General features: G+C 37.4%; 1 protein-coding gene and 2 pseudogenes across 1 annotated transcript; 2 read left to right on the forward strand and 1 right to left on the reverse strand.

Moving 5' to 3' along the window:
- Positions 1 to 9633: 9633 nt before the first annotated feature.
- Positions 9634 to 11430, forward strand: LOC143552134 (UDP-glycosyltransferase 71E1 pseudogene; annotated as a pseudogene).
- A 2201-nt stretch (positions 11431 to 13631) lies between these two features.
- LOC143552145 (UDP-glycosyltransferase 71E1 pseudogene) lies at positions 13632 to 15066 on the forward strand (annotated as a pseudogene).
- Positions 15067 to 16904: 1838 nt separating this feature from the next.
- On the reverse strand, positions 16905 to 23097 carry LOC143552153 (putative pectate lyase 8). Its single transcript, XM_077042437.1, has 7 exons — positions 22716 to 23097; positions 22327 to 22386; positions 21807 to 21878; positions 18372 to 19014; positions 17725 to 17828; positions 17487 to 17625; positions 16905 to 17418 (listed from the first exon to the last, which is right to left on the reverse strand). Exons 1-7 carry the CDS (start codon positions 22811 to 22813, stop codon positions 17197 to 17199), a joined length of 1338 nt encoding a protein of 445 aa, XP_076898552.1. The 5' UTR covers positions 22814 to 23097; the 3' UTR covers positions 16905 to 17196.
- Between the last annotated feature and the right edge of the window lie 1944 nt (positions 23098 to 25041).

Here is a 25041-nt window from a genome sequence, read left to right on the forward strand (position 1 = left end):
CAACCAACCACGTACAGGAACGATTCGTTTTCAACCAAAAGGATAGAATTTCGCGCACCGATGAGTAATAAGAAGAAAAAGACAAAAAACTACTAAAAGAGCAAACTATTAAGTCTAATATCTATCTTACCTCGCTCGCGCGAGACAAGACACACATTATACTGGGGGGGCTTGAAGAGGTATGTACCCGCCTCAACACCGAGCGAGGCCCGAGCGAGGCGGGTCAACCCACAAGATACAGACAAGAGACTTGAAATCAAGATATTATGAAGGCACAAAGCCAAAACCTATGCGCATGGCGCATATCACATATGCTCATGCATCACATGCTCAGGCATCACGTATGCTCATGCATCACATATGCTCACGCATCACATATGCTCACGCACATCACATGCTCACGCATATCACATCTGCGCGTGGCGCATCCGTGCGTGGCGCATATCACATGCTTGTGCATATCACATATGCGCGTGAGAATAAAGAGAAGACCTCGCGCATCCTCAGGATAGGCGCATATCACACATGCACATAATCAACCTCGTCCTTATTCAAATCAGGATTAGGGCAACCTTGATTGTGCACGTCAGACAACCTTCCAGAAGGTATCTTTTTAAGGAATAAAAATATGCTGATGTTGACAGCTGCCAAATGAAAGGTGGACAACTCAGCATAACCCATGTGCTACCACGTGATTATAACCAATGAAAAAGCACCAGGTGTCCCAGAGGACACGTGGCGCAGAGCAATTGGAGGAGGCCAACAAGGCTGAGCCCAATCAGTGGAAACCCTAGCACTATAAATACCACATCAACTCCACAAGGAAGACACAATCACATCTAACTACACAGTATTCAGCTATATTAAGCAATACTCTCCAAATTTCCTTACTCTCATATTATTATCTTCTCCTACAAACACTTATTCTCACACCGGAGGGTTACCCCAAAGAGGACCCCTCTGTCCCTTTCTGAGGGGTAAGTTGACGGTGCTGTTCATTTTGTAGGTGGAAGAATCCAGATCCCAGAGATACATCGGTGAAATAGCATAATCACACCCGAGGATAGTAGATCGTCTACCAGTGAGTCGATCCACGTTTCTTCAGTTTCCAATCTCCGGTGGGATTATTCCGGCGAGGTCTTTGTTACCTCCGGCACGGATGACTTCAAGGTTTTGTAACAGACCCAGTTCAGGTGGGATGTTGCCGGAGAGTTGGTTGTCGAATAAGTGAAGGTTGGTTAATCTCCGGCAGTTTCTGATCTCCGGCGGGATTATTCCGGTGAGTTTGTTGGAGTTTAGTATTAAGTCTTGGAGGTTTGGAAGGTTGGAAATGGATGGTGGGATGGGACCTGTTAAACTGTTGGAGCTTAAGTCAATGGTGGTGAGATTCCGGCAGCTGCCAAAGTCGCCGGAGATTATTCCGGTGAGGTTGGAGTCGGAGATTATTAAGGTTTTGAGGTGGGAAAATGAAGAAAGATTTGTGGGTAATGGGATATGTAATGGGATTGATTGGATATTAATTTCGGTAACATAATCTTGTGAGTCACATTTAATGTAATCCCATTTGCATGGATTCTTGATTTCGCCGGAAAGTTGCCAGCTTGAGAAATAAGAAGCGGCGGCCAGTTGAAGAGTACGGTGGCTTCATGGTTGCCGGTGGCGGAAGGGATAATGAAGAAAAGGGTTGAAAGAGAAATGAGAAAGAAGGAATGAAGAAGATTAATATGGGGTTTGTAGTAGTAATATTGCATTGACATTTGCCTCAATATGCAAACTTTTCTTGGGTTTGTGCCATTTGATTTGGGGTTTGCGGTAAGTTTTCTTGATCTTTGTTGCTAGGTTTAAACTTTAAACACTGGTGTGGTGATCAAGAAAGAGCGCTGGTTTCATGATGAATGGCATTGTTAAAAACAAACTAGTTGTGAAAAGATTAAAGAAAAGATAAATACCTAGAGATTTGCAAATTTAGCAGAGCATCCACCACTACCCCTACCCCTACCCCTACCACCACCTTGTAAATTGTGAATTTGTTTATAGTTAATTGATGCTTTCATTAAGCTTATGCTTGACTCTATGAGTAAAACACAAGACAAGGTGAGTGTTAGAGTAGTTAGGCATCAATCTCAAGTCAAAGTCACTCTGTTTTCCTCCATCACCAATTTTATATTCTTTCATCTCTTCTCTTTGTTTCATGGTTTTTTGTACAAGCTTTAAAACCCAAGGTACAAGTAAATGAAGCATTGGTGTAGAAAGATTAATAAAAGAAGACACACCATTCATGATTATTGGAAGCTTTATTCTAACTTAAATGAGATCACTATTTTTAGTGTACCATAATGCTAGGTGCAACTCTCAAAGTTTTACATTTCAAACAATTACAATATTGTATGTAATTATTCGGCTGGATGGGTCGCGTTCTCACGTGGTACCGTTTTACTTTGTTACTTTTTCATCCCGCACCTGATTTTTTGCTTCTCTAATTCTATTATGGAAGGCGTCTCCGTTGATCTTGTGGTACCAAAGGCCACATGTGGCATTCCTGCGCTACCATCTTAATCTCGTCATTTGGTCTTTCTTCCACACCGTCTAGCCTTAGCCCTTTCATTTATTTTTCTCAAAGAAATGAAGATTTAGTAGTGTTGTGGTGCGGTTTGAGTTAGGTTGGATTGAAAATTAGGACTAGTGAAAATGGTGAAATAGAGAACGAACTAGATGTCAATTGGTCGGTCTTAGTTTATTTTGGCTTCCCTTGGTTTAATCATATATTTTAGTTGGATCTAATTATTTTCTAGCAATGTAGCTGAATACAGAGGTGTACAAAACAAATTTTTTTCCCTAAATCGAATCAGTTTGGTCAAAGCTTGTTTAAAACCTGTTTGTCCCAAACCGGTTTAGGAGCAAGAGAAGTCGACCTAGTCCAGCTCGGTTCGGTTCGAATTAGAACCATTTTAAACTTGTTTATCCTTAAGACGGTCCGGTTTTAAACCGGTTTGATTGTTCAAAAGAGAAACCGGTCCAAAACCGACGGTTTGGGTCAGTTCATGACCCGGTTTGGATGAAACCGGTTTTCTTGTCAAACCGGTTCAGGTAAGTTTGCCATAAACCGATCTCAAACTGGATTTTTTTACACCTCTAGTTGAATACCACAAATGGAAAATATATATGCCGAAGTTTATTTTGATGGGTCCGGCTCACGTGTAGACAAATATTGATGGGCCAAGTTAGGGGTGAGCAGAAAACCGAAAATACCGAACCGAAACTGAAACCGAATTAACCGAAAACACTTAACCGAAGCATTAACCGACGGTTTTTTTTTGGTTTTTCTGAAAAACCAAAATTTCGGTTTCGGTTCGGTTACCCATTTCAAAAATACCGAAAAAACCCGAACCGAACCGATTAACTTTAAATATTAAAATAAATAATTTAAATGATTGTTAATATATTTATACTAAGCCATATACGACAACAACCGAAACAAATTAGGAGTTTGTTGGTTCAATAGATTTGTAAGAGAAATTAGAGTTTGTGAAAGGAATAGTAAATGTTAATATGTATTTTTGTACGTAGGAACTAGTCGCATAAAACAATTAATAGAACAAAAAAAAACAAAACAAAATAAATAAATAAAAAAACCGAATATAACCGAACCGAAACCGAAATACCGAAAACCGAAAAAACCGAAACCTAACGGTTTGTATATATGAAAAAACCGAATTTTCGGTTTCGGTTTCACCCAAAAACCGAACCAAACCGAACCATGCTCAGCCCTAGGCCAAGTCAATGTTCAAAACTCGAAAACATTGATTATATACCTTTTGCCCATATTTTTGGGTTAAAGTGACGGCATTAAAGTTATTTTTTTCATTAAAATAAAATTATAAACTGTTATGAACGATTGAAAGACTGATTTTGAAGACACAATTTCTTAAGTTTTTGAAATTTGAAGGGATTCGGTATGAAATATTATTATATCTTCGAACAAGACTATTTTATTAGACGAACATTTAGTAGAAAATATGGACTGGTCCTCAAACATTTTCAAATAAATCATCAGATTTTCAAAAAAAATTACACTTGTCAGACTTCTATTGGTTTAAAGATTTCGCTAGATTTCTTCACCTCTGTCCAAATTTAGTAGGCTACTTAGGAATATGTAGGATTTTGGCTATTTCTCATTTTCTCTCCTCTCAAAATGGCTATTTAGGGAATCCAAACTTTATTCAAACTTCAGTGAGATAACTATTTTTTGGTACCATAATGCTAGGTGCAATTCTCAAAGTTTTATACGTTAAACAATTATAAGGCTGAGGGGTGTGGGGCTTTAGCCGGGGCGCGAGAGCCCCTCCGCTCGCGCCCCCAGGCGCGAGCACCACACCACCGGGGCGCGAGAGGGGCGCGAGCACGAAAAACAAAGCAGGCGCAAGGGGGGTCGCGGGAGGTGTATGGCGTAAAGGGACTTGGGGAATGGTGAAAGAGACGTTGGAGTGTTTAAAATGAGCCGTTGGCTCTTTATTTAATAAAAAAAAAAAAATTTATTCCTATATATTACCCATTTTATACAACACTTAACACAACTTCAAAAAAAAACCAAACTTACCCATTTCTTTATACAACACTTCCTATATATTACCCATTTCTTTCAAACTTTTTGTTAAAAACGTGTCTGGAAATTGGTACCCAAACCTAGATTCAGATTATATTGACGATTTATGGTCGGCACCGGACCAAACGATGTTTTATACGGGGCCGCAAGAAACATCCGGCTTTCAACCATCCAACATACAACCGTCTCCTAACTTTGTTGTTCCAGAGACACAAGAATCACACAGTGATGCTGCGGGACAAAGAAGACGCGTCCACCGGAAAAAACAAGTTGCAACGGACGGGTCGGGTTCGGCTTCGACTGGAAGGACGAAACGGAAAACCACTCCGTGGTCATCGGATGAGAAGGAAGCCCTGTGTCGGGCTTGGATAGTCACTTCTGAGGATCGGCGTTGCGGTAATTGTTTTAACGTTTTTAAAAATGATTTTTAATAAAAAAGTTAAATAAAAAAGTTAAATGACTTACAAATTTATTTATGCATTTTGCAGCGGACTACCAAAAGAGCAAGGTCTTTTGGACAAAGGTTAGGGAGACGTTCTATTCGCTCGTTGGGAGTACAGAGCGGAACGCCGATATGATTTCGGGTCGGTGGACCGAAATCAGAAAATTTGTCGGCTTGTTTACTAATCTGTTCAACAGGAACGCCGGTCGTATGAGACCAAGTGGCAGTGACGATTTGGCGGTTTATAATTTCACTGTCGAAGAGTGGAGGCAGGAGTGCCTGCGGAGGTATGGGACGGTGAAGACGTGGGACGATGTAAAGGTGTGGGAGAGGTTGAGAAGGTGTTCTAAGTGGGTTGAGCTGGTGGCGCCGGACGTTGATGCGGAAGTAGGGCCGAAACGGACTAAAACTAGTTCGTCTGGAGCGTACAGCACTTCCGCCGGGTCGGATTGCCGGGTTGGATTCGACCTAAACGTTGCGGGGGAGGAAACGTCTTCACCGCCGAGGAGGCGGCCATTGGGAAGGGACGCCAGGGGGAAAAACCGGCTGAGGGGGAAGCCGTAAACATCACCGATCTTGTTGAATCCCTCAATAAATTCAACAAAACCATGGAGGTGGTCTCTAATGACAAAAAGGAAAAAAAAAAGAATGAGAGATTTGGACTTCCTTACAAGAGACTTCAGTAACCTAAATCCGGTCGACCAAATGCTGATGGAAAAACAAAAGGAACGTATCCGGAAGAGGTTGATCGAAGAAGACCAAGCCGAAGAATAAGAATAATGTTTTTTTTAGTACTTTAATTTTTTTTTAGATATTAATGTGTTTTTTTAATTAATGTGTGTTTTTTTAAATAATTTCTTGTTTTTTTAATAATACGTTTTTTTAATACATTTATAAAAAAATAAAAAAAATAAACCGCTCGCGCCCCCTCTCGCGCCCCTCCACACCAGGGCCCGGGGCGCGAGCACCACAACCAACACCCATCTTATCAAGTTTCTCTCTCTGCCACACGTCACAATATTATTGGCTGGCGCCCCCACTCGCGCCCCCTCTCGCGCCCCCCACACCCCTCAGCCTAATAGTGAATGTAATTATTAGAGTGGATGGGGTAGAGGTGCACAAAAATCCTGTATCTGGAACCGGGCCCGAAAAAATACCCGGAACTGGCTTTTTATACCTGGGTATTCTATACCCGGAACCGACCCTACCTGTAAGGTATGGATAGGGTATGCATTTTGAGGTCAATACCCGTACCCGGAACCGTGCCTGATTTATACCCGTAAATACCAATGTTTTCATAACCGGACCGGACACCGAACCGGATGGCCTACCGGTTCACCGGTTCAACCGGTCGAACCGGTCGGACGGGCCGAACAAGTTTGGTCAAAAAATGACGGATCAAGCTTAAAAATGCTTTTTTTTAAAAAAAAAATCTTAAAAACCGGTTCAACCGGTCCGGTTTTCCGGTTCGACCGGCTGAACCGGTTCGGACCAGCCGGTTCCCTGTCGGCCGAGCGAACTATGTGAACCGGACCTGTCGATGGACCGAATCCCGGTCGGACCGATTCGACCGGCCGGTCCGGTCCGGTTTCAACAACATTGGTAAATACCCGGACCCACCCTATACCTGATACCCGATACCAATTTTCTAATACCCGAAATAATACATGAGTTTTTATAGTATATTTTTATGTTTACTTCACAACTTTTATGTTTAAGTTTTTGTAAAATGTATATTACTAAGTAAATAATTTGTAATTAAATGGATTTATGGTTTTTGTAATATCGTTTAATTATTTTTATAAATTACAAAGCAAATTTAAATTTTAAACAAATTAAAAAATGTATATAAAAATTACAAATTCAAAACCGGGTATTAATACCCGGTCGTATCCGGTTCCAATACCTGAACCCGATCATACCCTACCCGGGTACATAGGGTTGAGTTTTTCTACTCAATACCCTACCTGAACCCTATCCGGCTTCTCTCAATACCCGATCATATCCGAAACTGGTTCCATACCCGAACCCGAATATTAAAAAAAAACCCGATTTGTGCACTCTAGATGGGGGTAGTGTTTGGACTTTGGGCTGAGATACAAATTTTAAAGAAACTAAAAATATATATGCAAATTCTTGGGCCCAAAAAGTTGCATGAACTGAGATACATTTTTATGATCGGTACTTGGATGTTTGGGCTCTTTGCCTGGGTTAATATTTGCGAAATCATTTGGATATTGTTGAGAAGGATTTGGATCGAGCGGTTTGAAGCGATTCAATATGATCACAACAGAGAGAAGCGAAACTTTAATCAATTATGTCTTTATTAATTTCATGAAACTATTACAACTATATTGGTGTTTGAGATTTCTTATTTCCATCGACTTGTAATATATAAACTTTTTGAAAAGTTAATAAGATGTATAAGGTGTTTGGCAAACCATAAGATCTTATAGATTTTAATTTATGGAGAAGGCAAAATAAAGGGGTTTTGAAAATATAGGAATATGTAACTTATTAACTTAATGGGTTTAATTTACCTATTACACATCTCTAACCCTCGAAACTCATTACATTCGTTTTAAAAAAATAGTGTCATTTTTAGTCATTTTGGTATTCCCCAACACATAAGTTAATCCAAACATTTTTTTTATAAACTTATTTTAAAAAAATTCATAAGTTAATAAGTCATTTTTCACTTAAATAAGCAATCTCAAACACACGCTTAAGATGGAAACAGAAGTAAACATAGAATGGGATGAAAAAACCAGATAATCATGATCAGTGAGGAAGATGGGAAGAAGAAGCCAATATACTCTTAAAACTTTCATGTTTAATGCTATGTAGTTAAGTTTCTCCATTCACTACGTGGAAAGACACATCGGATTGCATATCTAAACTCATACTTCAAACGGTCGTCGGTGTATTTGTCAAGCGACCTTTTTGAGCCGTAATTTTCAAACTTTTAACCCTTATTTTCATAACAGTCGTTGGGGGGGTATTTATCTCCACTTAGACTCCTAATTTTCTAACTTTAGCTCCGTTACTTTCAAAATAACCGGCCAGGGATTTGCCCGATGGCCATTTTGACGGCTTACTATGAAACGTATTTTGTTTTTCTCATATAATGTTTAAAATACCAAAGTGTGTACAACTTCAAGTATTTCGTTGCTACGTCGAGTTGTGAAATGTTACGCATAATTGATTGAAATACAAACTTACACGTCATCAAAGCTGCCTCATGATTTTGATATTTTTATATATGGTTACGTCGTGATTTATAAAATCCCTAATATACCGTCACAATGTGTTTATTTTTAGGTACGTTTCGATGAAAGTTAATTTTTTGTTCTTTACCATGATGAATTGAACCTATTCCGACCGAATAACATAGGTACCATTACCGTTTTTCGGTTTTATGTTTTTGAATTGATATAAAACGCGTGTCAGATTGAATCAATACCGACTCATGTTCGATGCAACCCACAAGAAATCCTGCTAGTTTGAAACCTTATAAAAATTATTGAATAATATTAAAAGTTTAAAACCTATAATTATTGGTCCCAAATATTTTTTTTATTCATAATCCAAGTTTTCAACTATAATTAATGGGCCTAAATTAAAAGTAAAAAGACTAAAAATAAAAATAAAAATAGTAGCGGCGAGCTGGGGATGAGTCGGATGATTATCAAGTAATCAACCACCTAGTCCAACAGCGTCATCCACCATTAGCCATCGTGGAGTCCACTAATTAAATTTGAATTGTTAAGTCATAATTTTCTTATTTCTTGGATGTGATTTTTATCAATTATGCCTCCTAAACAAGAGTTTGGTGCTCAACAAAAATAAAAAGAGATTACTAGATGAAGCAATGAGATAGTCGCAAGCTGCTGCTATATGGTTTAAACCACGTGTTCTAGAGCATGTTGGAGAGCAGGGGCATGAAGAAGTAGAACAATAAGAGGCGAGGGAGCAAGTGGTTATCACATTTTGCTATCAAGAATGCTATGATAACTTTACGTATCATTAGATAATTATTATAGTATGTCATTTTAGTACTATATTTTTATTATATTAATTGTTATAATGTTAATACTTGTTTAAAAAAATTAGTTTATATAACTCATTACTCATAAAATTCTTTTTTTCTTTCATATTGACTGAGACATTTAAATCTTTGAGACCGCCCGTACAATTTGCCTACCATATTGACGAGTGATCAACGATTCGTTGACCATGCATATAACTAGTCCATTAATACAAAATATCACCTTTTGCTTTTTTGCATATACAAATACTGAAATACACAAGAACACACCAAGTGAACCATTCATTGACCATGCATGTGGAAGACCATATTCAATGAACTAGGCCGTGAACGATTTTAGGCATGCAACTTAACATAACAATAACACATACTGTTTTGGAATTTGGATCAAGTGACCATATAAATTTCCATAGTAAAAACCAATATCCCCAACTGCCCAATTCAATTAAGCAGTTGACTTAATTAATCTTATATTCTAACTCTATAAATACATGCATATATAACAAACTAAATTCACCAAAAAATTAACACAACACACAAATGTTGACCTCAGAGCTTGTTTTCATCCCCTCTCCCGGTGCTGGCACTTGCCTCAAACCGCTGAGCTCGCACAGCTTCTCCTCCGCCGCAACCACCGCCTTTCAGCAACAATAATCATAATGCACCTCCCTGAAAGTCTCGGAACAACATTCAACAGAGAAACTGATCAATCGTATACTCCCCGTCTTCGCTTTGCCCACATCGATGACTCCACTAAGGCTTTCATCACAACCACAACCAGATTAATTGACCTCCTCGAACACCACAGACCTCGTTTCAGAGAGATTGTCCGAAGCATCATCGAGTCTGACTCGGTTGGATCATTTGCTGGCTTCATTATGGACATGTTTTGCATGGAGTTCATTGATTTCGCCAACGAGTTTGGAGCTCCAACTTACACTTATTTCACATGCCCGTTGGCCTTACTTCGGCTCATGCTTTACCTTCAGGCTAAACGAGACGATGAGGGTTTTGATGTAATGGAGTTGGAAAACTCGCCTGATACCGAGTTTCCCTTCTGGGGTTTGTCAACCCTGTGCCGGTTAAGATGTTTCCCGAAGTGGTGTTTCGCAAAGATGGGGAGTTTTCGAAGAAGTATCTCGATCTAGCGAGAAGGTTCCGTCAGTCGAATGGGATTTTAATAAATACATTTCATGAACTGGAAAGTTATGGCCTTGAGTCCCTTTTAATCAGTCATGACATCCCACCTGTGTTTCCGATAGGCCCGGTAATAAACCTAGAGAAGAAGAAAAACGAAGCGAAAAATGATGAGATTATGCGGTGGTTAAACGAGCAGCCGGATAGTTCGGTGGTGTTCTTATGCTTTGGAAGCAATGGAACGTTTAACAATAAGCAAGTGAAGGAGATGGCGGTCGCCCTTGAACGGAGTGGACACCGGTTTTTGTGGGCATTCCGGGAACCAGTACCGAAAGGAAAGTTGGGGTATCCGCAGGAGCATGATAACTTGGAAGAGGTCCTACCGGATGGGTTCCTTGAACGAACATCCGGTGTTGGAAAGGTGATTGGGTGGGCCCCACAGATGACTGTGTTGGCCCACCCAGCGGTTGGTGGATTTGTGTCTCACTGTGGATGGAACTCGACTTTGGAGAGTATGTGGTGTGGGGTTCCAGTGGCTGCATGGCCTGGGTACTCGGAACAACAACTGAATGCGTTTATGCTTGTGGTGGAACTGGGATTGGAGGTTGAGATTAAGATAGATTATTTAATGGATACTACACCAGATCGTGTGCGCGAGCCGGTGCTAGTAACTGCGAAGGAGATTGAAGGTGGGATTAGGAAGGTGATGAGTGATGGTGAGACGAGGAAGAGGGTGAAGGAGATGAAAGAGAAGAGTAGAACTGCACTTGTTGAGGGTGGATCCTCTTACAAAGCGGTTAGAAACTTCATTGATCATGTCATGAGAGTAACCATTTAAGAGTTTAGAAAATTGTATGCTTTGTTTCTTGCTTTTATTGTTTGAGTTTCATGTTTAATGCTACGTTGGTAAGATTTTCCATTCACCACATGGAAATACCCATGCCTAAGGGGCTTGCGATGCATACGCCGTATTAAATATAAACTCGATCATACCTTAAACCGTCGTCATGATATTTAATTAAATGGCGGTTTTGACCCGTAATATTCAAATTTTGAACCGCTTACTTTCAAATCAGACATCGAGAATATCTATCCGATTTTCATTTTGTCTCAAATATAATTTTCAAAGTTTATTTTTTAAGCACTCAATTTAGCTATAATTTATAATGGAAATTTATAACTTAAATATATTGACTATTTTGTTAAGTGTTGAGCCTTAAATTATAGGAAAATTGGATTTTAATAATCCCAACTTAATGCAGTTGGCCGATAATAATCCCAACTTTGAAAATAGCTGTCACTGATCCCAACTTTCACACTATTTATTTTCATTGGACCTCCGTTAAAAAAAACTTAACGACGTTAAGTTTTTTCCAAATTTCAAACTGATATTTTAGGGCTTTTGTTCGGAATGAGGATACGAGTCGATGATGTAAAACTTACCATCAAACGGTGGGTCCAAATGACTAAATGATGCATCAATTCCGATGTTTAAACTTTTAATTAACAAAAATTAAACTGTTTAAAGCGCCATTTCGAGTTAAGTTTTACATAAGTCGATTCATATTCTCATTATGATCAAAAGCCCTAAAATATCAATCTATAATTTGAAAAAAACTTAACGTCGTTAAATTTTTTTTAACGGAGGTCTAATGAAAACAAATAGTGTGAAAGTTGAGACCAGTGACGGTTATTTTTAAAGTTTGGATTATTATCGGCCAACTGCACTAAGTTAGGATTATTAAAATCCAATTTTTCTAAATTATATGCATTGTTCGCAATTGTACCTCATAAACATAAACTAGTATCTTTTATTAGCAATTGACATTTGTTGAGCTCTAAATTAACAACTGTTAGAGTCCTAATTTTCCTATTTTGTGATTTTAGCGGTTTGTGTATATTAAAGAGTTATTTTAAAGAGGTTTTGGAAATATTTTTAATGTTTAAACTCAAATATATCAAATATTTAACTAATCTAATGCTCAAATTTTTATTCGCCTTCGGCCCAAAAATCTTCACGATTCTTGGAGACAACTCTACGCCCTAAGAGCATTCACATCCCATCCCCTAAATTTATGTGAGGAGAGTATGTAAATTATAGGATGAGGTTCTAAGTGTAAATTATAGGGTGGAAAGAAAAATGTAGTGATTTTTTGTAAATTTGGAGAAATATTTGGGGAACATTGTTTGCCCCTATTTATTTTTTAATATTTGTTGGACTGGTTGTGAGTAGAGGAGAGAAAAAACTGTAATTATAAAGGTATAAAAAATATTATTTAATTGAACAGGAGAAAGAAATGCAATATTTTTTAGTGTAATTATAGAGATAAGGATGGAGAATGTGATAAGAATGCTCTAAGAGCATCTACAACAGGGGAAAACCCCCTTGTTTGGATCTACATGGCACCATTGGATTTGTGTTTCTTCATAGACTAATAAAAAAGTAACTCCGACCATTGTAGCAATTAAATTTGTGAATAAAGTCCTATTATACAAACTTGTAAAGGACTTCAAAATGTGGCCCACTTTCTCTCTTTCTCTCACATACATATATATACACACACAATATATATATATATATATATTAATATTTTTTTAATTTGTTTGTAGAGGTTCGTTGTTGTGAGAAAAAAAGTGACGTTTTTGAGAAAATATTGGAATCAGATGTGCCGATGAGGTGTTGGCTTGTACGAGTTTGTTGTTGTAGATGCTCTAACAACCATCTGGTGCTCAAAAACATAAAAAGAGAAAACCAATCAAATGAATCAATGAGAAAATCTTATGATGAAGCTAGCTACTAGCTATACATAAGTTTATATATATATAAAACGCCTGTTAAAGAGCAAGAACATGCATAAGTAGAAGGATAGGAGGCGCCCACACGGGGGGGAGAGGTTGTGATCAACAGTTTGTTGTTTTAATATAAACCGCAAAGCTGTCAACAATGCAAGAAAAACTATACGAACCATCGATTAGGTATTAGAATATATCATTTTAGTGTTATCTTTTAATATATCATTATTTTAACGTTATATATTTATTTTTATAAAGTTAATCGTTGTAAAAAAAATAGTTAATATCATTTGTTACTCATTAGCACTTAAGGGTCTTTTTATATACAAGGCCCGGAAAATAGCCTACCCATGTTATGATATTGGCCGTTCAACGACTCCTTGACCATGCATATGACTAGTGCGTTATCGAAGACAAATAATGCCAACCATATTGCCAAGTGTCCAAATGAACCATTCATTGACCATGCATGTGTCAGACCATATTCAATGAATTTAACATATATAAAGTTTTGGAATTAGGATGAATTAGTGATGACATAGAATATAATTAAAAAGTTTACTTAACATCATATTCTCACTCTATAAATACATTATACATGCATATAACAAACCAAATTCACACCAAGTACACAAACACATAAACAAAAATTGTTAACCTCAGAACTTGTTTTCATCCCCTCTCTCGGTCCTGGCCACCTGCCTCAAATAGTCGAGCTTGCACAGCTTCTCCTCCGCCACGACCACCGCCTTTCAGCAACAATAATCATAATGCACCTCCCCGAAAAAATCGGAACAACATTCGACAGCAAAACCGATCAATCGTATACTCCCCGTCTCCGCTTCGCCCACATCCCGTGTGATGACGCCACTAAGGCTCTCATCAAACCCACATGCAAACTAATTGATTTCCTGGATCACCACAGACCTCGTTTCAGAGAGATTGTCCGAAGCATCATCGAGTCTGCCTTGGTTGGATCAGTTGTTGGCTTCATTTTTGACATGTTTTGCATGGAGTTCATTGATTTCGCCAACGAGTTTGGAGCTCCATCTTACACTTATTTCACATGTCCGTCAGCCTTACTTCGGCTCATGCTTTACCTTCAGGCTAAACGAGACGATGAGGGTTTTGATGTAATGGAGCTGGAAAACTCGCCTGACACCGAGTTCTCCCTTCCGGGTTTCGTCAACCCTATCCCGGTTAAGGTGTTTCCCGAAGTAGTGTTTCGTACGGACGCGGATTACTCCAAGACGTCTCTCGACCTTGCGAGAAGGTTTCGTGAGTCGAAGGGGATAATAATAAATACATTTCATGAACTGGAAAGCTATGGCCTTGAATCCCTTTTAAGCGGTCATGATATCCCATCTGTGTTTCCGATAGGCCCGGTAATAAACCTAGAGAAGAAGAAAAACGAAGCGAAAACCGATGAGATTATGCAGTGGTTAAACGAGCAGCCGGATATCTCAGTAGTGTTCTTATGCTTCGGAAGCATGGGATCCTTTAACAACCACCAAGTGAAGGAGATGGCGGTCGCCCTTGAACGGAGTGGACACCGGTTTCTTTGGTCACTCCGAGAACCAGTACCGAAAGGAGAGTTGAGGTACCCGCGGGAGTATGATAACTTGGAAGTGGTCTTACCGGATGGGTTCCTTGAACGCACATCCGGTGTGGGGAAATTGATCGGGTGGGCCCCACAGATGGCTGTCTTGTCGCACCCATCAATAGGTGGGTTTGTGTCCCATTGTGGGTGGAACTCGACTTTAGAGAGCATGTGGTGTGGGGTTCCAATGGCAGCATGGCCTGCATACTCAGAACAACAGCTGAATGCGTTTATGCTTGTGATGGAACTGGGATTGGCAGTGGAGATTAAGATGGATTATTTGACGTCGTGTGGGTGAGCCGGTGCTAGTGACGGCCGAGGAGATTGAAGGCGGGATTAGGAAGTTGATGAGTGATGGTGAGATGAGGAAGAAGGTGAAGGAGATGAAAAAGAAGAGCAAAGCTGCAGTTGCTCTAGTGAATCAAACCGGATTCACACAGTAAGCCGAATCAAACCGCCCGGTTGAACCAGTTAAACCGGATTTCACACAGTAAGCCGGTATTTTGAGTACGGTATTTTTGACCGGTTTGCTAGAAATCGTACCGGCGGTTTTTGTCTAAAAATACCGGTTTATACCGGCAAGCCGGTTTTAAGCCCGGGATTTTTTTTGATATTTGCGGCCCATATATTTTCAAAATTACTTTTAACCCAATAATTAGTATTCAAACATGTAAATTTTAGAACTATTTTTAAAAAATTGAGTGCTTTTACATTATATTTTTAATATGGATTATCTTTTGGATTATTTTTTGTTATAGGATTCATTTAGTTTTGCGTTATTTTTGGATTGAAGTTACATTTATAAAAAATTATAAGGTAAACTATTCAACCTATTGAACCTCCCGGTTTAACCCGGTTCAACCGGTTGTACCATTTTTTAGTCTAATCTTGTACAAGTAAAATACCGGTTTTTAAAACATTGGTAGACACACAACATACACAAACAGAGAATCAATACATTATATAATAGATTAATACCTTGGCATTCTCTGAGTTAAACCTTTACCAAAATGGTGATACGCAATATGTCTCTTACATAAGAGACGCTATGCGCCATGTAAATTCATTCATAGCACCTTTTCTTGAAAATTGATTCTTTCGGGTTGCCCCTTGGGTTGCCTTTGCGGTCTTTACCTATGAAGCAAACAAACATGATCTAAAACATTAGTTTTTTATAAGTTTTTTAAAAAATAAAGATAAGTAAATCAGAAAGTACCATCCCAACCCGACACACTAAATTCGACCCCGTTTATCATCTTACAGGTTGCCAATTTACCACCCAACCATAAGGGTTTCCAAGGTGACCCCATATTCAAACCAATACTAGAAAAATTAATACAATTTTGTGCATAGTTACACAATAACAATAACAATAATAATAATAATAATAATAACAACAATGCACACACCCAAAAGTGCAGAGATTACAATACTCACTTTGATGATTCTTCTCCAATGTCATCTTCACCCAACACTCTTTGTCTGTACTCTGTAAACTAATTACATTGGATATTTAGCATGATTAGATATAAAAAGTGTGTTTATATAAGTATGTAACATGTCACAAAAAGCTCACCTATTGATATTTGTCTGCAGTATGCATGTTGGCCTCTTTAATTAATTAATTTCATACTCTTGTGTACACAGTTTGATTATAAAGACATAAAATGCATAGAAACATATTTTAAATACAATGGTGATCAGACATTCATTTGAATTCATAGGCATGCATATGCATGAGTAAATTGGTGATGAGAAACATAATGCTAGCTAGGTACACAGGGGCATTTCTACAAACAGTTGGTGTGCAAGAAAGCATTACGAATGCTTTTTGTTTATAAGGCCACGGATTAGTTTCATTTAAAGATTTATCTTATCATCGTAATAATATTGTTTTTTAATGATAATTAAGGGTGTGAAAGAGCCAAGTCGCTCGTGAACTAATTGAGATCGGTACTAAATTTAACATACTAAATACAAATTACATAAACAGCGAGACCGTTCAGACTAAGCTCAGGCTCGAGCTCGTTTATTAAACGCGCTTATTCTTTATGTTCAATTTCTTGCTCAACCTCATTCAAACAGTTTGGTGGGTAGCTTGACTCATTTACATACTTGAAGAAAGTCAAATACAGTATGAAGGAAAATGGTCATTGACACATTGGATCCATTGTCTTACAAGATCATTACAAAAGGCTTTGATAAAAGAAAAGTCTTCAATTTTGGTGGTAATCATCACGACCACAACAATATAAAAATACTTATAATAATCCCCACGCCATAATAATAAAAAATATCTTTTCATTTCAAGACCCCAAGTAGGTTCGACATTACAACTCAATAACCCGAAATTACACTTCAAAAACAAGAAAAAAAACATCTTTTGACCAAAAACCAATATACCTAGTTAGATCTAAAACACAAAGTCGCAAATCGTTAACAACACTTCGATCTTGGCCGAGGTTGCACGACACACAACAACGTGATAGTAAAGGAGTGTGAAAAAAAAATGCACGCCAAGAAAAACGAGACTGGACACTTTGATAGTGGAAATTCAAACGGTGAGAGACTAGCTAGCATTGGTGACCCCTACGACAGTTAAGAGCACCCGCGTTGGCGGTAATGCTGGCAACCATGCTAGATGACTTAGCCCCTAAACTTGAAGCTTTAGCATAGCTTGCGGATGCGCCACCACCAGATGGAGTAAAATAAGCACCATTAAGAAGCAGGTCACCTTCTGATCTCCAATTCCACCCATGCCATTTACTTGCATCAGTATCCACCCTCTTTGTAACCTGTATTTACCATTATGTTATATAAATTTATAGTTTTATTATAGTTAAAATATATGCCTAAATGGTACCTCTTTAGCAAAAGGATTAACAGGGGCAAGATATCTATTGCCTTGGCTGTTGATGGTGGGACCTGCACTTCCACCAATGGCATACATCTCCCAGTGAGTGTAGTCATTGTTCACCACATGGAAATACCCATGTCTGCATCTGTATATTTTTTTTTTATTTTTCAGAGTCAGATATATGTACACAAACAGAGAATTAAATACATTAATCAGTGATAATAATAATAATAATAATTAATACCTTGGCATTCTCTGAATTAAACCTTTACCAAAATGGTTATATGCAATAGTCACTTGCATCATCTTGTCTCTTACATAAGAGTCACTATGACCCAACAACATCACCTGTTTTACAAAACTAATTATTACAGGAACATAAATTATTGCATCTCTTTAAATCATGAGGTGAGGATTATAACCAACCACATTATGTAAAAAACAGCATATTATTATATTTCTTTTTTTCTGAATTGAACCGCTAACTATGGTTTTAAAAACCGTAAAGGTTTTAACGATTTGAATGTATAAAAGAACATATTTTTTTTAAAAGACATTTTAGCTCGTTGCAACCCATGTTCACGGTTCGATTTAACATGTTTTACAAAATTTCTGAGTTGAACCGCTAAGTATGGTTTTAAGAAACGGTAAAAAGGTTTTATAATGTTATCTTAAAAATCCTTAGATTGTATTATATTAAATATTTAAACAGTCAGCAGAACCATTGTGACATTGTCCATTAAACCACTAAATTCAAACCATATAGGTCTGCAACCCTCCAAATCGGACAACTTTCGTTAGTTTAAACGGTTCGATGTATTTCAAACGGTTTGTAAACACCCAGGCCTGAACAATTTGTCACTTTTAATTATAATGTGAAGATTTACTGACCTCATTGTGGTGTGCAAAGTGGTTATTAGATATGGTGATGGCAGTGGAGCCCATGACAGCATCAACGAGCCCATCAGCACAGTTAGAAAGCGAATTATGATCGATCCAAATATGACTCGATCCAAAAAGGGAGATTGCATCACCATCAGCCATTGTCCTCCAGCCATAATGAGACGGGGAGCTTCTAACCAACGCGTTACCAGTCGGTTTACAGTCATGAATATGTAAACCATGAATAATAACATTAGTAATGTATTGAAGTGTTAAACAAGCTCCATTAGCTATGTGAACATTGACCCCACGTGCATCAATGGTTTTAAAGCTGTTCATAATAAGTTCTTGCTTTAGTTGAATAACCATGTCACGTTTGAACACGATCCAGAGAGGTGCGGTTTGTATGACAGCGTGGCGTAGAGTCCCGGGCCTTGGGTTGACTGGGTCATCATCTCGGGGGTCGGTGACTACGTAAAAACGACCATCACGGCCTCCGATTGCATTATGTCCGAACCCAATGCCACAGTCTGCAAGACGCTTGCGGTTGCGGTGCCAGTTGGGGTCGCAGCGCCAGCAGTCGTCGATTGGGTTACCGGTCCCACATGAGAAATATCCTAGTTTTCTCCTCTCAGTACTGTTTCTCATGCTCCTGCACATAATTGAAAGGAATGTTTATTATTTGAATGGAATGTGTAATACTAGAAGTTCAAACTTAATTGAATTCGGGTTATTAATCTAGTCCATATTCGACCCGGTTTTCGGGTTTGGTTTTTGAATAGAATCCTACTGGAATCTTGAAAATAACCGATTCAAATAACCCGAATTCAAATAATATACGTTTTTATTAACTTTAATTACTAAACATTAATTGTTTTCTAAATCTTTGTAACTTTATTGCTTATTTGGACTATCCGAATAAACCCGAATTCGATTAAGCTTATTTGACTCGGTCAGTTTTCAAAATTGCATATTCACGTATTGGTTGGGATCATTCGTCAGAATGATCGAAGATACAAGAAAAAAAGTATTTTTATGGTAGGTTTAATAATTATAATTGAAATGAACCATATTTTTGGTATTTTATCCCCAATCTACCTATACCCAATTACATGGAATCTATCAAAGGATTTTGTAAAGATCTTTCAACATCAAATTGCCAATGTTATCATCAAATGAAAATGAAATCAATCATGTTTTATTACGCAACAAGAGTCAATTTACGTCATTGGGTTTGAAGTATGGACAAATTGAAAGCACATCAGTCAAATCAAATAAAGATTATTATGTGACTTTGGAGGCACATACGTGTCACGTGGCAAAGATAAGCTACAAATTTTTTTTACAGATTTTGATAACCTAAAAGAAAACTATTTCGCATACGCAACGAATATATGGGAAATCATGGAAATTATAAATGTGAAGAAACACTAACCGAACCCCGGACAGATTACTGGTAACCTGGGGGTTAGATAGATGTTTCCCACGAGGGGTTAGACCCTGAGAAGATGGTTCTTCTGATAACCTGCAAAACAGACACCGTGAGCTCGTCACTGAGAAGGGGGGGGGGGGTTCCTCCTTGTGACCACCCTCCGGCGTGAGAATCAGACTAGATTGCTCTTTAAATATAAAAGTATATTAAGAGATTGCTAGAGCAGATATCAGGTATAATATGATGATAATCCGATAAGATATGATAAGATAATACAAGATAAGATGAGATGGTCATACCATTTGTGGTATTTATAGCCGAAGGTAGGTTTCCAAAGAGGTATGGCCGGCTGCAACAGTGTTCCTGTTCCACCAACAGTAGCCTACGCACGTGCCCTGCTAGTAGTTGGTGGGTAGGTAGCGGCTGACAGCGACCAGGCCTGCTGTATACTATTCCTTTTCTACCAACTGTCAGCTACGCACGTGGTATGACAAGAGTTGGTGAGTAGGCAGCGGCTAATAGTGACATACAGTGTAGGAGCATGCTGCTCGCCATACTGTTGTCTATAAGCTGTCGTATCTTTAGTCAGATCTTTTTCCCATACCTCGTCAGGTACAGTACAGAAGATCTTCCTGTATCGTACGGACTGGCTTATTTGGGCGGGAGTATTCCCCCTCCCGCCCTTGTGCGGGATTGTTCCCGGCTTCGCTCATTCCTTCAGGTGACACTGAACGATTGAGAGCTAAGTGCCTTGTGCGTGTGGCCTTGCTGCGCGGGTGGCCTTCCCTAATGGCTTGTATCCGAGGCTGCGGGGACAGGCGGAGTCCTTCACCATTGGGAGGCATTTCCTGGGGGACCAGCTTGCGTACTGCGCGTAAGGACGTCACGTCTCTGAGCATGGTTGGTCCTGCGGATCCAGTTGGTTTCTGCGCAGACGTGCCTGTTTAAGGTGAGTCTTGCGGGTCCAACTGGGCTCTGCTGGGACCTACCTCTTCAAAATGTTAAATGAGTTCCTTACATACAAAAAGGTTAAAAAGTACTGAAATTAACATGCAATGCCAATAGCCAATAAAGGGTTTCTGTTAAAACCGGTTGCAAAGATGTCAAAAAGCAATCAGAAAACCATGTGCAAAGTTATGTAGACTGATTTCGTTTAGGTCTAGTAGGTTCACATGGGCTGATTTCAGGTTTCCTCTGCTGTGGTAAATTTGACACATGACACCGGCTAATAAATCGAGACAATTATTATGCAAGTTCATCAGCCGATCATACACATTTCAAAATCAGACTTGACAAAACTCGTTAGACTATACAAGTTTGTTATTTATAAAATTTTTATTAAGTCTCTTAGGGAGTTGAGTTTGAGCTTAGACAGGCTCGACTAGTCGTAAGAGTTTGAGCTTAGACAGGCTCGACTAGTCGTAAGTTAAGTGTTTTAATGTGCATTTATAAAATAAACCTAGCAAAAATATATAATTGCTAAATACACATCACCCATCTTTTCTTTTCCCCTCTAGTACATAAATTATTATGGTATTTTGTATTTTTTTTTTCCAAAAATACGAAATTGGTTTATTGTACATCAAACATCACAAAATTGGTTATTATAACTTTGTAAAACAAGCATGTTATATATGATTTGAGGAATTGTCTTACTATTTTTGAGTCTTACTAGAGACACCCGAAACACTTTCTATACGGATGTATGGTATATGTTTAGTGTCCCTAAAAAAACCCCTATTTCAACCATATGTATTTTAGAATGTAACTTATTATTAAAATTTTAAAAATAAAAAGGATTTTGTTATGTGTGACGCCGAAAACATGAAACAATGCCTCAAATCATTTGCTTAGGTTTGTCATCCCCATGTCACTAAAATGAGTAAAATCCATTTAAAATAACTTAAAACTATTTAGCTGTACTGTGTCATTTTCTTTTAATATTTTAACCATGAATAATACTTTATCCACAATTTCCCATCATAATTAAATTTGTATATGCATATACTTACATTTCAACAAGGGAGACAATTTCTTCAGGATCTTGAACTGCCTTCTCATTCAAAGCCTCAGCATCCTTTGATCTGTGTCCACAAAGTAACCCACATTAGCTTTTATTAAACTTAATAAATAAACAATAATAAACACTTCTATTTTAATCTTCTTCTTCGTCTCCTAAAGCAAAAACATGCACCGCCATTAAAGTGCTCTTACCACTCGACAGCGTGTGGTGGGAACAAGTGTACTGGGATCAGTCACACAAAAAGTACACACGCTCTCTCTCTCACCGTCACACACACACTCAGATGTGTGTGAGAGAGAAACATAATGGTGCCACTTATTTAAGGTTACAACGGTCGGAAAGCGAAGAGAATGAACAAACAATAAACAGAAAACGGTTTTAGAATCTGAAGAAGATGAAATGCAATTAGGATCTCAACGGTTATGATTCGTTAATTTACACAATAAGCATACTTATTATTATTAATTTATTTGAGCTAAAAGTAAGTATAAATTGTAATTAGTTTATACCTTGCCGCCATTGATGAGTTAAATGAGCTCTGGTTCTGCAACTCCTCTGTTTCCACAATCCTGAAATTATATTCATATAAACACAAATGTGAGCTTCAGATTCAACTAAAACAGAACTCTAAACCTAATTAACACATTAAATCAAAACAATCACTCTGTGATTTTGACCTAAATCAAACTCCAAAACACGAAACATTCCTTTTATTATTATTATTATTATTATTATTATTATTATTATTATTATTATTATTATTATTATTATTATTATTCAACAGTGCAGATGATGAAAAACGATAATATTAATATATAAGCACCGAATACACATAGTTGAGCTGAAACTACACAATTCCTTTAACGAACATCTAAATAACGAAGATATATATCCATACCTAGGGTTTGAGGCGTTGTTTTTGTGCACGACGGAGGCAATTAACATCATCAGAACGAGAAATGAACATACAACGAACAATTTCTTTTGTACCTCCATTGGTCACGCACTGTGTGTGAATGTGTTTGTGCGTGTTTCCGATGAGGATACAGAAAGCACTGAGGAACAGTGTGGTGTGGGCCGATGGATGTGGGAAGTCAGACTGCAGCTTCTGCTTAACCGCTTGATATATATAGGCTTAAAGCAGAGGTTGTTAAAACTTAACGGCCGTTAAAATAAGTTTGTCCGTCGTTATTCGTTAGGTGATGTTGATTTTGTTACATGTAACCTGACGCCCACGTGGAATTCTTTTTCCGTCCGTTACATGTAAAATTTTTATTTTTTTGTTTTCATTTTAAGATATAAATGCAATATGTGTAAACTGAGATAATTCTTTCATAGTGGTAACTAGTTTTTTTAATATGAAAAACTTATAAATAAAAAAATTTTGTGTCTCAACAAAAAGTTAAGGATGATAGCCATAAAGATCAAGTCGGAGGTTACTTTCAGTCTAATAACTATTTATAAAGAAAAAGGTTATTATATATTTAATTATTTATACAATAGTGTTAAACTCATAAAAATAGTTAGACATGTTTTTAAAACGTCAAGTGGTTGAGAAGTCTTAGATTCAAGTCACCTATATAAACCAAAAATTGACGTTCAAACATAATTATGCAAACGGATTTTTTGTAAACGTTTTATGTAACTTTACTAAATAAAAAGATTCATCCTCAATAGTTTTATTCTCTTATTAGTTATTGTAATTATTGTTATGCTCATATGGAATAGAAAATACTACAAAAGAAGATTAATTTGATCAAAAATAAAATGAGTAACATAATTGAACTATATTAACCGACCTAAACTAATAACTAATAATTCAAGGTTTTGTGTTAAACCGAACAGGATTCCAATATCAAACAAAACAAACTCTCTTGAAACTTTTTGGTGGATTTATGACTAAAATTTAAACTTTAGGCAAAAACTTTCATGCTCAAATTTATTAATAGACAGTTAACAAATATAACTATTTTTGATCAATTTTTTAGACACAAACATTTAAAGCCCACATGTAAAACAGAAAACCGATCAATAACCAAATCAAACCATCGATTTTTGATCAATTTTTTAGACACAAACATTTAAAGCCCACATGTAAAACAGAAAACCGATCAATAACTAAATCAAACCACCGAAAAGCTGAAACAAATCAGTTTTCTAAAAACGAAAAGTTTTGTTAGCTATTTTAAATCTTATGTCTACTAATATTGTCTATTTTATTTTACGAGGTTGAGGTTGACTTTCTAAAGCATCATTCATCCATATATATATATATATCAGTTCATATTTAAATGAGTTTCCTTTTGTTCACTAACAATGAGTCTAAAGTGCGTGAGGGATATATGATATTTTAGCACATAAGCTTACAATTGTTCTAAGATCTGACCAAAGTACTCTGTACGATCTAACCAAAGTACTGTATACGATTATCCATTTTAGGCTACGATTCCACAAACAATAATTCTTCATAGTAGAAGTTAAACCTAATTATAATTATGGTTGTAATTTGGTGAAAAGGTACAAGTTTCCTAAGCTTTTGCTTTTGAGTAACCACCCATGAGTTTCCATGATTTTGTTTCATTGATTGGTAGTAACTTTTTTCATGTTACCTTTAAATAGAAGCAACAAACAGATGGTCGGAGACACTAGTGGGGCCATGCTTGATATGTTGTACTTTATGCTTAACATGTGGTTCATTATGCAAGGGATGTTGTACCTTGTACTCAATTGCATCTTCAACATATGAAAGTGAAAAAAATGGATCTTGTGGGGCTGTGTTTGGCAACAAACAAGTTTGGCGGGTCATCTTTTGCTTTTACTAAACTGAAAAATATATATGTGTGTAACATAAAAGGTTGTATTGCTATGTTCACGTTTTTTTAGTTTAGAGCATGATATATGCAATTGGTTCTAATAAATAGACATGATTAAATACAATTTTAAATAATATTGTGTTAATATAAACAATAATCTTGTATGTATTTGCAATCCTCAAAAATTCGGTTAACGAAGCTTGCACTCAAACACATTTATTGAGTTGCGTCTAATATTCAAGTTCATGCCGTTTAAGTTCAGTTCAGTTTGAGTTTAAACAAGATGACCTCAAGCAACTCATGAGTTGATGAACATTTTACACCCCTACCCGGAAACATATAAAGGTTAGAATTTTTTTTTACTATTTTTATAAAAGAATATGACGGATCTTGTTTTTTGTTTTCACCTAT

Source organism: Bidens hawaiensis, unplaced genomic scaffold (genome assembly GCF_021521415.1).
Source record: "Bidens hawaiensis isolate Kalapana, Puna unplaced genomic scaffold, B.hawaiensis_p1.1 tig00016783_1, whole genome shotgun sequence".
In the NCBI taxonomy this organism is placed as follows: Eukaryota; Viridiplantae; Streptophyta; class Magnoliopsida; order Asterales; family Asteraceae; genus Bidens; species Bidens hawaiensis.